Below are 14,891 nucleotides of genomic sequence, written 5' to 3'. Positions count from 1 at the left end.
CCTACCCCCAGCAAGAAGGCAGCAGGCAGGTGATGTGTGTGTGCATGCCTACAGAGCCAATAACATTCCTGTCTGCCTGCTTCACCTCCTCATTAATGAAAATATAATTTCAGAGTACGTAAGCATTATGATACAATTAATAATTGAGATGCACTTATATGACTGCTGGACAAAAAGTTCTTCTATATTTTAAGTACATGACACTAATGCTGAAAAACATCATTTGCTTGAGAGAGTAGGTTTGTTTCCCAGTCCCATTAAAAAAAAAAGAAAAAAAAAAAACAAGGGGAGAAGGAAAGCTTTAATGTATTTTGGTTTTAATTATTATTATGAATGTTGTGTCATCCAAGAAAAAAAAAAAAAAAAGTAATCAAAAGCCCTGAAATAAAATGGAGCAAAAACAGGAAAGACCCCTTAATGCAACCAACCAAATACAGCAATCACATGCAAACAGGGATTTACAGAACTTGCATAATATTTATCCCAACTATAAATGTTTAAAACTTGAACAGCTACTTACGGAAAAAGTCCTTTTTCACCAAGTTCTTTGCACACAGTACTGTAGAAAAACAAGAAATGTAAAATTAAGTTTCTGGTTATTAATACCAACAGCGTTAATTTACTTGCCCAGCATACCAGAAAATCCTGCTCAAAACAACAGGAACGAACATAAAAGAATTGTGCACCTACACCATTTCTATTATCATGTAAAATAATTCCGGAAAGCTGAGCCAGAAGTGTCAGCTTTTGGCAGTTCACCTGTGGGCAGATTGCAGGGAAGCCACACAGCCGTGCTCTCCTCTGGCAGCAGCATCGCATGCGTTTTTCTCCCCGGTGCCAACTGGAGCTGCTCCTTCCTACCTTTACCTATTGAGGGAACCAGATCAGTCCTAACGAGCTCAGCACACGGGGGCACAAACAACACGAGCTCTTGTGCCCTGCAGAACGCTCACAGCTTTCTGACCACAGAAGAGTGCACGAGGTGGTCTTGGCTTTTGTATTTACTTTCCATGTAAGATAAGAAAATTTATTTTTTTTTTTACCTGAAAGAACATCAGGGTGGAGCAGGCTAAATTGTAACACTAAAGTTTCATAGCTCCAAAAATATGTATTATTGTAGAAGCTGAACATTTTGGGCAGCTTTTTTGATTATGTAAATAGGAAGGAACATCTGTACTTCTCCACCAAAAATACCAAGGGGGAAATAAGAATGGAGTATATAAAAATGGAGGTGAAAAAAATACATCTATAAAAGGAGACAACTTTCATATAACAGTGCCAAAGTACACACACAAGACTTCTCACAAATCGCACTGCTATTCAACTACACACACTTATTCATTATGGCAGGTTTAGCAAGCAGGAACTATTAGATTCCCCTGCAAAACACTAAAACACTTAATGGGTAACACAGAAAGATTCCAGAGTACTGAGTGAAAAAAGAAAACATGGAAGTATGTGGTTGGAATCAATGCTGCAGAAGACTCCTCGATATAGGAGCCCCTTTGACATTTTTTTAATGAGACCTCCAGTATTTGTCACTACCAGGAAACACAAGAGAGAAAGGAGCACCCAGTCAGTGCATCCCACAGCCACCAACCCCAAGCATTTCAGGCTTTCCCTATGGAAGGTCCCCCACAGATCCCCCACATTCTCTCGTATGTCGTGGAGACTTCCACAGTGGGGCAGAGAAGCACCATCCTGAATAGCCTTGCATGCTAGCTCAGTCCAAGTTACATATTTACATATTATTTTACGTCAGTGGAATGAAGGCTTCCCCAATTTTTATGTGGCCACGTTCATAGAGATAATAACGTAGTGAAAGCACTTTCCAAAGGAATTCAACACTGTAAAGTCTCACTAAAACTCTGCTCAGGTCTAACAAATGTCTGTGTTCCATGATACAGAAGGGGATATTCATTAGTGACTGCAGGTGATCATAAAACAATCTCCTGTGCACTGGCACACACTATAGGAAAGGCATATGTAAGTTCCCAGGAAAGTTTCAGCAAATTAGCTTAATGCAGTGGGATGCTAACAACAATACTGTCAATCTGAAGTAAAAGGACTGGTGCCAGGTTGTTATCAGTTGCTCCTTCTAAAGACGAAAAGGGTCAAGAAATAGTTTTTCAGCTCAAAGACACAACGGGCCTCCTAAAACATTACTGTATTTAAGGGATTTTCACCCAATAAGTCTCACTATAAACAGTCAACAGATGGTACCACACTGATAACGTGCCAAACATGTTCGGTGCTGCTGATACCTGGAGTTCAACATGTGCAACAAGAAGACTATAGCACCACAGTCTGCTCCACGAATCTATCGTATAATGCCTGCAGGATGATGTGGTAGAACCCCACAGGCCTCCAGATGCCCAGCAATTTAACCACTGCTCCATTTATAAGCAGCTGATAACTTAAAAGACATTGAAGGAAATAGATAATAACAGAAACTTAGAGAAATGCACCTGCAATTCCTTAAGATTTTATTAAAACAGGAATATCCTCAGCCTGACAGCTGTCAACAAACACCACTCACCCAAGGCATCTTTCATCCAGTGGTATAGAAATCTTCATATAAAGCAGATGCTTATCTAGATGGTCACTTTCTTAAACATATCAGAAAATTACTACTTGCATAATTTCATCCACTGCAAAAAATGGGATCTGTCAAGTGAAGCCAAAGATTCTAAATGACAGTTGAGGCAAAATTCATCTCCAGCACAGTGGGCAGACCATATGCTCCAGAAATTGCAAAATGCCCCAAATAAAAGAGATTTGACGAGTCTTTTCAGAAAGAAATCAGAAGGTTAATGGATTATGAAAACTTGCTTTCAAAATATTAATCAATTCTGTCAGTGCAATTTAACCAGTGCCTCATGTTGCACAATATACAAACTAATAACTGTTTCCCCAACAATTAGCCATTAGTGAAGAAACTCATACTATGGCCCAAGTTCTCTCCTAGTAACCGCACTGATTCTGACTAATCAGTCTTTATTCTGCCTTATCAGGTTAGCAAACAGGAGGCACATGAGAAACTGCCTCTTAGGTACACCCTTTCTACCAGGTATTTCCACATAAAAAAAATCCCAGCAGCATCAGCTCACTTCTAAATGAAACAATCTTCTTCCATGTCTGGAGTTCCAATCTGCCTCAGGACTTCTGCATGTTTTCCCACTGATGGGAAACGTACCGTGGTTTATGCTCCATTTTTCTAACCATTTCAACACTGCATTAGACCTGTTCTGAATATTCTGATAACCGACTGATTAATAGCTCCCTGAGAATAAAAACGAAGGAAGTTCATTTCCTATGGATTGATGTTTTACTGTTGTCTGAAAGCTACAGCTGAAGCTTTTCCCAGTGGCAGGGCACTCACATGGCTGCTCTCCCACGCAGGCTCTGCAGTGATCTACCAACACCTCATCTCCTGCTGCAGCTTTTTCCTCTCTGTTCAGGTCACTGCGACAGGTCTCAGCAATTCTCATGAAACTCACAGGGCTTACTTATCTTTAAGACCTCTGTCCTATGTTAAATTTCAGCCAAAGATTCCAAAAACAGAAAGAACCAAAGAAAGGTCATGTTATTCCTCAAAGAGCCAAGTGCAAATGCTGATTTGAGCCCCATGCAATGAATGAAACACCCATCATTACCAGATCTATGCAGCTGCACCATTAACAGACCCTCTACAGGCCACAAAAGGATATTATTTGTTTTAGAACTAACATGTACAAGTAACATTCTTATTAAAATTATTCGGAAGCAGAAAAAAGTACGAAGCTATTTAAACTTACACTGAACTTTTTCAGAAACTGGAATACAAACCAGCACCCATATCTATCAACACTGGTTTGAAAAAGAAGGAGGAGCACTGTACCAGCAGTGCATCATCAAAAGACATTAATGGCTTCCAGTACACATAAGTAGATAAAGCATTCATCACAAATTATCAGTGAGTCAGTGGATACCTATGTTTTGTATCTATTGCAGACTTCCTGGGAAGTCTACAGAAAAGAGAACACCACTATCCCAACATGAAGGAACAACGTTCGTGTGCCAAGACAAACACACACGTCAGGTTTACATGCTGTGTGTTCAGTACATACCTCAGTATCATGCCTTAAGATGTCATTCTACACATGCTATGGACAATAGTGACACTGAAATTTTAAAACACATCACAAACTGTATTAATTCTTAAGCTATCCTATAGAGTAATTTTTAAACGTGTATTGGAGAGATTGATATTTTGGACGAAAGATACAAGAAGAAAAGAAAGAAAATAAGAAGTAGTCACGAATGTCCATGAAAGCAAGCACACAAAGATAAGGAAACACATGATCAATGCATTTAACATTCAGTACGTGACTGAGAAAGAGAACAATGCCCATCAGGCTCTGCTGGGTGAGCACTGCTGTGCCAGTGGCAGCCCAGAGCTCTGCGGAGGAAGAAAACGAGTAGGTCCAAAGCCAAGGCTGTGTTTACTGATGTTCTGTCATTTCAGTGTCATCACCATCGTAGAACTAATTCAGCCCTCTCCAGAGTTCAAGTTTTAGCACTGTAATTTCTGGGTGTATTTTTTTGTTTTTTAACCCAAGGGCTTTTCTCCCAGAAAAAGTGCTTATTCCAGAAGATACGGAACCCATGGGATAGGGGGGAGAAGGACAGGCTGCCTATCAATTTCTACCACAATAGCTCATTTTGAAGACAAGTCTTTCTTCCCCCTACAGAAACACCATCTTTTAATGAAATCCATTAGCATTGCTTTTTGTGATCAGATCCCAGTTGTTTGCATGTAATATGCAGTGCAATACAATCACTAAAATAAGTCCCAGCTGTAGAAACACAATGCTATGCTGTTGCTAATGCGTGTTGTACTGATAATGAATGGTCGTCTATGCTTTAATCTGAATAAAGCTCCCAACTGCTCTGTCTCTTCTTGCCAAAAATTCCCCTTCCTCCTCCAGACTGTGGTTGCATTCCAATTACACTGCTGATTGGAATGAGCCTGCTCTGGGGGCAGGGAGAGGGAGGGACACACCACCAGCACACCCCTCCTGGCTTCCACATTGCTGTCCCTGAGACACAGCAATCACTGGGCTGTTCTGAACCTGTGGCTGACATTACACTTCTCCTCAGATTGCATACAACTTCGCAATGTTGTTTTCTTAGAAAAACATCTGAGAGGGGCAAACCATGCGCTGTGCACAGGTTCCAGCAGCATAGCTCAATGCTTAAACATTTCAAACAAATTCCTACTGTTTGCAGCCATTGCTGGCAAACTGCTGAGCAACTTTTATTTTCCTGCTCTCCCTCCCTCCTTGGATCTGCTTTAATTCCCACATGGGAAGATATAAAACAGGAGGTCTTCAATACAAAGAGAGCTGTAAATAATGCCATACAGATTTGTAACTACAGCTATTGAGCTAATTGCTTTCTCAGTTAAGGTTTTAAAATGAAACTGTTTATCCAACTGCTCACATTAAATTTTATTTTACAATTATCTCTGGGGATTCCTTTTAAGTTTCATTTCCTTTCAATTTTCATTTCCTTTGAAAAGTTTTTTGTTATCTTTTTCTCCTGCAGATGAACAAACTAAATGACCACAATCATCAGGTAAGAATTTCCTTTCAAGTTAATGAAATTTGTGCATTTTAAGAAGATTACAATTGATTCTCATCAAGAAGGGACACACAAATTTAAAGTAAACCTAACAAAGAAATGTTTTACAGGTGCATAGGAGTTCTGAGTTCAGAAGGTATTGAGGCATGAAGTGCCTAAAACAGCAGCAGCTGACTATTATGACTATTATTCCAACCCTGATCACTAATCAACACGTGCTGGAAGGTTTCAGGTTGCACCTAGCAATCAGGAAAGCTGCAGCTGTTCCTCTCTCAAATCAGGTCTAGCAAGCCTATGGATGCAAGGTAGATCAGGAAGCTGAACTGGCTTAACAGAAAGCTAACCTTCTGGGGAGATGGATTAGTTTTCCACTGGCTCCAAGAGCTGCACTGACTTACCCTGCAGCCATGCCATCAGTGGAGCTTAATGCAAGGAAGCAACAGAGGAGGCGAGGAGAGGCTGGACTACAATTCTGACAGTAACCTGCAGCTGTGCTGTGAAAACACACTCCAGACCAGTGAGTTTTGCAGTTCTAAAACCCAGATTTTCATTTTTAAGCAGACTGATAGTTTAACTTCTGACTCTGCTATGCAGTTTCAGACATTTACTAAATACAGATAGATATATAAAGGAAGCATTTTTTGCCATCAGGATATCAAAATAAGTAGCTATCAGCTCCATGTTCTGAGAGAGACAATCTTAAAACCTCAGACTACTATTTTTATTTCCCAAAGCACACAGAAGCACAGAATCAAAGCACTGAACAAAGCACTCTAGCAAGCACACACACAACTGCTTTAAGAGTGCTTTGCCTTTACGTGGTAACATCTTCTCTTTTGGAGTCCCAGCATACAGCACGAATTCAGGATAACCCATTGAGTACTAAAGAAGAATCAGCACAAAACAGGAATAAACTCAGATGCTGGCCAGAGGCAGCACGTGCTGAGACGGAGGACCCAAACAACAAGCAGAGGGATGCCCATCTCCCCCAGGGCTGGGCAACAAACCAGTGGCGACTGCCATTAAACCAGGTGTGAACTCTGGAGGACCAGCCAAGCACCGCTGTCTTCCTGAAGGGAAGCAGCCAGGTAGGCCTGGAATCACCATCACTGACTGTTTCATCTGCATGTCTTTTCTCCCTGAATTAGGAAATGCATACCGTGCTCCCTTCTGCCCCAGGACAAGTTGGAAGGGCTGGCAGCTTCTTAACAGGCACAACTGTCTGGAGCTGACATCTCCCTCTACGCTCACAACATGCACACTGCTCACACTGGTAGAAAACTATTTTACAATTCACTTTCAGGATTATAAAACCTAAATTTAGAATCACATCCCTATTCCAGTTGCCTCTTCTTACTTGGAACGCACATTAGAACAATTCAGAACTACCAACGCTTTTGTGAAGTGGTATTAAGGTACTGATAAATCAGGGTGACAAACAAATGTACCAAGTTACATTAATCCATTATTTAGGATATTAGGCTGATATACAAACACAAGGTATACAGCTTTTAAATACACTTTTTAAATACCTACTAGGGTATTCTTAGCATAAGAAAAGCTCTTGTAACAAGAATTTCCTTTAATAATTGTTAAAATTCTAAATTATCCCATAAACGCATTCCTGCAAGTTCAAATTCAACATAAGCCAGACGCTAAACCCTTGATACACTGCACGTAAAATGAAACCCATTTCAAAGGATCACAGGCACCTGCTTGTGAGCGCTGTCACTCTGAATTCTGTCTCAACAAATTGCAATGATACCTTTGGGACTAAACAAACAGAAGCACCATAATCTACATTCAAACACCAAACGCCAGTACGGATTGCTGAGATGTGAAACAAAGTCCTAAATAATACAATTTAGTGCAAAATGTGACAGAAACCAACAGTAACTTTTCTTTGCTGCAGATTCACTGTATGAAATGTTGCCTGCAGCAGAAGGCTGCATTTAACTCATTTTAGAATTCCTGACCCACATTTTCCTTGAACGCAACTCATGGAGATTAAAGATGAGATGACAAACACCATGTATTTATTGTGGAAGAAGCGATAATAAATACGTATTGTATGACAGAATAGAAACAGGACAACAAATCATTCACCTCGTGCAATAACAAAACGCTGCTGTAAATTCCCATAGGAGGAGCAGCAGCAGGACGAGGGCTGGGCAGCCTGTGCCTGCCATGGCTGCGGCCACATGGAGCCTGCCGAGATTTGCCATGTTTAGACTCCTGTTTTAACATCACGATGTCTACTTCACAGTATTGTTTTACTGTAAACAAAAGGCTTCCTTTTCCACTTCTCCTCCCCTATTCCACTCTAAGCCAAAAGTAAAACAGAACACAAAAAACCCGACACCATCGCATTCTTGGTTGGAGCAAGTAATGCATTCACATTTCCTAGCTTCATTCAGCGATGGGCCGGCTGCCACGCACGTCATTAAGCCTATTCATGTGTCCAGTTTATTTGATACGCCCGTCAGGAGGGAAGGAAAGAAATGATGCTGCCACTTTTGCTGTGAAGGTGGCAGTCCTCCCCCAGCACTGTCAGTGTCAGCAGAAGGCTTGCAAGTCTGACACAGAGGTTTAAACCAGCAGAGCGGAATATGTAGAGGCAAAACCTGAAGATATACAAATTTTTTTAAAGCTAAATACCAAATAGGCAAATTAATCTGCATGGAATAGTACTGCACCATCCCCACTGGGGGGATGTGGAAGATAGGGGTTCAATCACAGCCCCAAGCAGAAGAAACACGTGGGAAACTTTAAGAAAACAAAGGCTATTGCGAATATTTGCATTTCCTGGTTTAGTGTGCATGGAGCCTCTCAGACCAGCCAGGATGTTTCTAACACATAACTTTCATACACTAGGAATTCCACTTAACTTCTCCACCCTACTACAAAAAATGACCTAATGCTCACATCTCGCCCATTTTGCACAATCTGAAACAGCACTATTGTATCAAGAAGTCATCCTAAACAGACCACTTACAAGCACTAAATACCATGCTGGTTCATTATTGGGCACAAAAGTCTACATCTTGAAATCAGAAAGTGTTAAATATTTGGGGGGAAAAAAAAAGCTGTCAGTAGTCAATGATGTGTTTCAAAAGCCATCCCTTCTGTTTCTCACATTTGTAGACTGCATAAAATTGTCCACCAATAAACACAGGGTGGGAAACAAACTCCTTACAAACCAGTGTGCCCGTCAGCTTTACTGCATGATCTTTTCAATTGCAATCAAATGTAATTCACCTTCCTGCAGTATCAAAAACATAATTCCTCAAAAAAAAAAAACAAAACACCACAACAAAGTCACCAAAATTAAGTAGTCTGAAACCTGCAGATGTGGTTATTATATTCAGATGTGAGAGAAGTACGAGCATTTTGTGAGCATTAATTCTATTATCCTAGAAATGCAGAAATAAAACAGTATTTAAGATCTCAGAAAAAGGGGACATTTTACCTCAATCTCTTCAGAATCATTATGCTGAATTCTTACCTCAGTCCTTAAAAACTTGTTACAAATCCCAGCAGTTAGTTTTTAAGCAAGGCCCAGGGTAGACTGCAGTAATTAGTCCCAAATTATCAGGTCGCATGCCCCCAAATATTTAGCAAACATGGGATTCTTCCTCTGAGGATGAGTAAATAAATTTAACATGGAAATTTAGCCACAGATTTCTCAGCCTCCTTTGATAAGCACAGGAGTGGGGCAGAAAGCTAACAGAGGTAACAAATCATAGCTCTGTTCTGATCTATTCCATGTACCTATGTTAATGTGCTGGGGGGAAAGAACCTCGCTAATAAGAAGCAGAGCGCTGGGATTTGTCTCACTGCAGTGAAACTCTCCACCCTCTGAATGAGCTATAATGGAGGCAACAACAAAAGAAATTCATGATCTAATTACAAACCAGACAAAAATGCCCTGAATTTTCAAAAGGCCTTCAGACAAGAGGCACCTGCAGCTAACCCCGGTCCTGGCTAGCAGGAGCTGCAGGCACCAGAAGTTTTTCAGACTTCAGGACCGCTCTGTCTGTCAGGACAGCCACACATTTGATTTAAACAGGAAGTCTCAAAATTCTGCTGCTACAAACATGGTCCTGGTGGGACGCTGCTGCTGGGGCTTGCCTGGGAAGAGGCAGAAGAAAAAAACAACAAAACCAGCCCCAAAACACTCACATTATTTACCTTCATACTCACAGTAACTCTCAGGCTGCTCTTCAGCAAAATGCTGTACTGAGTCGGTACCAATAAAAGCATTGCCAGCTGCTTTGTAAGAAATAAGTCCTAAACATGACAGCAGCTAAGGCAACAACTTTCTTCAGGGGAAAAAAAAACGTCCTGGCATTTCAGAAACTTGAAATATTTGAGAGAATGTTTAAATGATTCCTTGAAAAATAAAGACAACGTAGAAAGTTCACAAAGATCGTGATCTCAACGCTATCACTGGTGAAAAAGAACACTAACAAAGGACAAACCTGGGTATTTCCCAAGTTTCAAAGCATAATTTTGTTCTACTACAACCTGATGTACTGAAACCATATTATATTGGGGGAATACTGATGACTGATGTACTCTACATACATCTTCCTTCAGTACCAGCAGCATCCACAACTTTAGACATGGATTGTGATCTGTCTCCCTGATAAAGTAAGAATCCTGCCTCCTCCTTTAATGTAGTTGAAACATTTATGTGCGAGTTCTCCATGTACTTCTCTAGGAAAGAAGTGTTTGCAGTGAAGTGCCTTCAGCTCTGGGAGCTGCCTCTCTCTTCAGCTTGGCAGTTCAGTGAAGCCTAATCTTGTCCTACGTATTTATTAAGGGCCTACACAAAAGAATAGGGTCAGCAGAAAGATCTGTGGAATCTCTATACCTTTACGTGGTTGCCAAGCTTATGTCTCTGATTACTTGCATCTCTACCTACAGAAATCTAATACTATAAACATCAACAGCTCATAGAAAGTACACGTGGAAAAGCAAGGTCACAATCACACACCTTGTTAAAGATCTCAGGTAACCCAGTCCAGCCCTATCCTGCCAAATATATATGTATATTTAGTAAGGAGCATATGGCAGAAGATTTGTACCACTTCTTATAAGGCTGCACATGTAAGGGAGGAGCCAAGGCTGAGAAGGCCAGTTTTCCAGAGGAATCCTTACATTCGTTTCCTGGGCACGTTGCTCCTTGGATATCTCAGGAGCTAACAGAGTGCTGTCTCAGGCCTGAGAAACATATAAATATTTTCTAAACAATACAGTAACTTACCAAGCAGAACCGTTTTCCCTCTCACAACTGTCTTCTTACATCCCAGTTATTTAATAACGAACACCTTCGAATGACGCAATTCCTTTAGTTTCTCTGTCATCTACAGATCTTACAGATGATACAACCAAACACTATTTCCTGTTCTGAACATCTGACACACCTGGCCTATTCTTCACGTATTGTACAATAGTAATGGCACTGTCAGTATTATGTAGATACAAGATTTTCAACTATTAAAAATTAAATTGCAATGGCTGCCCTGGAACTGGCACACTACGTTAAACTACATCTCCAGCTAATCATTTATTTTCACTGAACATTAAGAGCAAAAATCCACTACTCTGTTTTACCAAGCTCTGCCAGCATCCCTCACGTCATACTTGCATTCCAGATGTGTAACAGTCCTCGCTAGGAAGAAATATTGCTGAAGGGTCATAAGAATGGAGTACATCTAAAATGCATGAAAACAGCTCATGATTTTGTTAAAAATCCCATGTAAGCTGCAACTTGCAAAGCAGAAATTAGAACTAACAGTGAGCCTGGTGGTTTGATCCTAAATATAGATTGCTGCTCAGGAGACAATAAAAAACACAGGATTGGAGAAGATAAAGTGTTAATCACATATTTGGTGGTTTATGAGCCAAAGCAGTCTGAGGTTTAAACTGCTTCTGCTCAGTGCTCATCCCATTCAGAGACGATGAATCATTTCCCATTTGGCAACACTTCTGCCTACAAGGCTGTCTTCTGTGAGATTTCTCCTGTATCCTTGTAATAGATTTGCTAATTTAGTACACCTGACTTTGAGCAAAAACTATTGTTGCCAGCTGTCAGACTAGACCTCGTCCTGTTTATCAGACACATCTAAACCATCCTGTTCTGCCCCAATCACAGAAACAGAACTCTTTACTAATCCCACTGCAGTAAATTACTTTCTAATATCCTTGTTTTTCTTACTCTGCCAAAATACCAACACGTAGATTTAAAGCAACAGCAAAATCAATTTATCCACAGCAACTGAGCTGAAACCGGTTTACCCAGTAACCACTACTTTTTTTAAGTAGTATTTGCTGTTCTGGTCATTCTGGCTGTGAATTCGTGAGTCTCAGCAGTAGAAGTCAGACTAGTTTAAATGAAGGTAATATAAGCTCACGGGGAATGTATTCAAGTTTTAAGGCAGACTTCCACATCTCTTCGGAAGATAAATCTGAGCAGAACAAAGTATTAAATGCCTCACACACTAAAACATTTCATTTTCCCAAGGGCTTTGTGCATGCAGAAGAAAACTGCATTACTTTCTGTTTATAAATATTTGTCTGGACAGCAGCTTAAAAGGGCAGGGTAGGGGCTACAGAAAAATATGTTCTGTTTTCAAAGAAAAAAAGCCCAACAACCGAAACAACCTGCCTCCATGGAGTGTGGGAAATAGATGGAAAAACAATTTGTGCGACCCTTCTAATCCTAAACAAAATCTACCAGAATTTGTCTTTACGTTCTGCATTACACACATCAGTTATGCAGATGCAACAAGTGGAGTCACTCCTTTTTAGGCGCCCAGAATTCCCACTGCACTTTAAAAAGCTCAAGAGTTCACCTAATGCCCATGTTGGATGCTATTTTGATACTTCTACCCTTCCAAATATCGTACAACTCAGTATAATCAACAAAAACACCAGAACACATCTACTCTCCCCCACCCAAGCGGAAAAAAAAATAAAAAAAGTATTTACATTCCTCTTTTTTTTTCTTTTTCTTCCCATTTTTAGAGGACCATGGAACTGCTTACTCATTTCCAGCATTCGGATCTGGCTCCATGAATTCCTGGTGATCTGAGGTGCTGGACCTGAGCTCTCCCTTGGGACTGGCTCTGAATGGCCGTGTTCTACCTGCAGGTTCCATACTGCCCTTCCAATGGCTTCTGCTCAGTTTGCCACCAGAACTAAACTAAACTATATCTGCTTATCTGTAGACCAGCTGAGGACATCCACTGATGTTTTTGTTCAAGAAAATATCCATATAACATGCAAACCAAAACCAACAGATTTCAGACATGAAAATTAAAATAGTAAAAAGAAATATGAAAAAACAAGTGCACAAACTCCAGAACAGCTGCCCATACAGGTAGCATCGCTTTTGGAATACAGATACAGGGAGGAAGGCACCAACGGGCAAAAACAACATTTTTATCACATGGTATGAATGAAAAGTCATAGGAAGTTCCTAAAATAAGAGGTGGTGGAGCACAAGAGATTCCTGGATGCAGGAAAAAGCCAATTCAGAGCAGTTGACAGTGATTTAGCAAACCTATAGGCGAAAAGTACACCTCTGTGGTTAGCTTGGGGCAAACAAAGGAGTTGCTGGTGATGGGCAGGACGTCCTGCTGCTCACCTGGCAAAACGTGTCCAGTTCCTTTAAGGTACTGTTCCTACAAATAGAGGAAAAAGTTCTGTATATATATATATTTTTTTACAAGGTTCTTCATTGTAGCCTTTGCAATGATGAATCAGATACTGTATTTCAAGTATTATTCATCCGCACAGTTCAAGCTAGCCCTGAGTAATCATTAAAGAAAAATATCTGCCAGGAAAAAATAACCCAGAATACATGATTCATTCACTTCTGAAACAATAAATGGTTCACCGTAACAAAAATAGCTATATTGTAAATATTTTAATTAAGAAGTTTAAAAAACAACTCCATACAATGAAGAAACAATGACCTTTAAGAAAAATAATAATAATATGTAGGTGTTCAAATAACAAAAAAATCCGATTAGAAAAAGGTAATTCCATGGAATATTGTTAGCACTGTTCTAATAAAACTGTGCTGTATTCTGTAGCTATTTAAGTTCATGTCTGCAACAGACAGAGCTCACCTCTCACAGTCTCACTATGGAACCATGTTCATTTCAGCACAAAGACGATGCACGCAGTGCATCTGAGAACGACCTCTAGCTCTGGAAAGTTCAAGCCAGCAACATCCCTGGGATTGCTAAACAACTCCCTAGGAAGGAGTCAGGGCTTCCACAGGGGAAAAGGGGATCAGCTGAAAAAATAAAGTGTTTAATAGCTTTATAATTGCCCAGAGCTCAAGGAGGTGTGGAAAGGAGCAGCTTTTGGGGAACAATGTCTTCATAGGAGCAGATTTTGTTTGGATTTTTATCAGTTACACTGGAAGAAAAAAGTAGTACTGTAATCATCAGCAAGTTACACTGCACAAATATAAACTTGTTTTTTAATTGCTTTTCTTCATAATTAAGCGTAAGTTTCCTTACAGTGAAACCAAGCAGTCTCGCGTTCCATCAGTTCATTTACTTTTAGTTAACTAAAAAAACACATCTGGCATCATTCTTTAAATTTTTCCTCACTTTGTCTATATATAGCCATTTTCTGAGGACACCTCCACAAGAATTAATAAAAGTCAATGCATCTCTCTTGTTGGAGATGCACCTGCCCTACATTCCATTTCTGATTTCTTTCTTCACAGTTTTAGTGCTTTTGCACATTTGTGCATGTATGTGTTTAGCAGACAGCAGGACAGCAACCATCAGCGCTCCTCACAGTGCAGTCTGCTGGGTACAAGCAAAGCACAGTGCATTTGTCAGCAATTAATGCAATAAGCTGGTTCTGTACACATCTGGTGGTGACACCTCATGTAAATCTAGAGGCTCTCCTCTTCTATAAAGATATCTTCACAGAAAATGCAACATCAGAAGACATTGATGATTACCACTGAAGTAGATACAAATATATTAATTATCAAATGAAGAAAAAGAACTAAAATAGGTCAAATCTTCCACACAACTAATTCAGCAAGAGCAGGTCACTCTTTACTGAAAAGAAGATCTCTCAACTCCAAAACCTTTGCAAATATATGGCATGTAGATTACTCAAGGAAACATTAAAATCTACAGATTCCATTTGTTATCACCTATTAACTGAAAGAAGCGATCAAGGCATCATTTCTTGGAATCAAGTATTTTTATTAAAAACTGCTTCAG

At 40.1% G+C, this 14,891-nt stretch overlaps 1 protein-coding gene across 3 annotated transcripts in view; it reads right to left on the bottom strand.

Moving 5' to 3' along the window:
* The window catches only part of SMURF2 (SMAD specific E3 ubiquitin protein ligase 2), a 56,304-nt gene that overhangs the window by 32,122 nt on the left and 9,291 nt on the right, over positions 1–14,891 (bottom strand). For all 3 annotated transcript variants that reach the window (XR_006177753.1, XR_006177754.1, XM_042865048.1), the window contains exon 2: positions 521–559. Coding sequence is in view for 1 of the 3 variants with exons in the window: in XM_042865048.1 (XP_042720982.1) it covers positions 521–559 (39 nt within the window). In the remaining 2 variants the exon portion in view is untranslated. The remainder of the gene's footprint in view (positions 1–520; positions 560–14,891) is intronic.

This window comes from Lagopus leucura, unplaced genomic scaffold, assembly GCF_019238085.1.
Source record: "Lagopus leucura isolate 7727_CA_CO unplaced genomic scaffold, USGS_WTPT01 Super-Scaffold_797, whole genome shotgun sequence".
NCBI classification, from domain to species: domain Eukaryota; kingdom Metazoa; phylum Chordata; class Aves; order Galliformes; family Phasianidae; genus Lagopus; species Lagopus leucura.
This window is presented reverse-complemented; position numbering and strand designations above follow the sequence as displayed.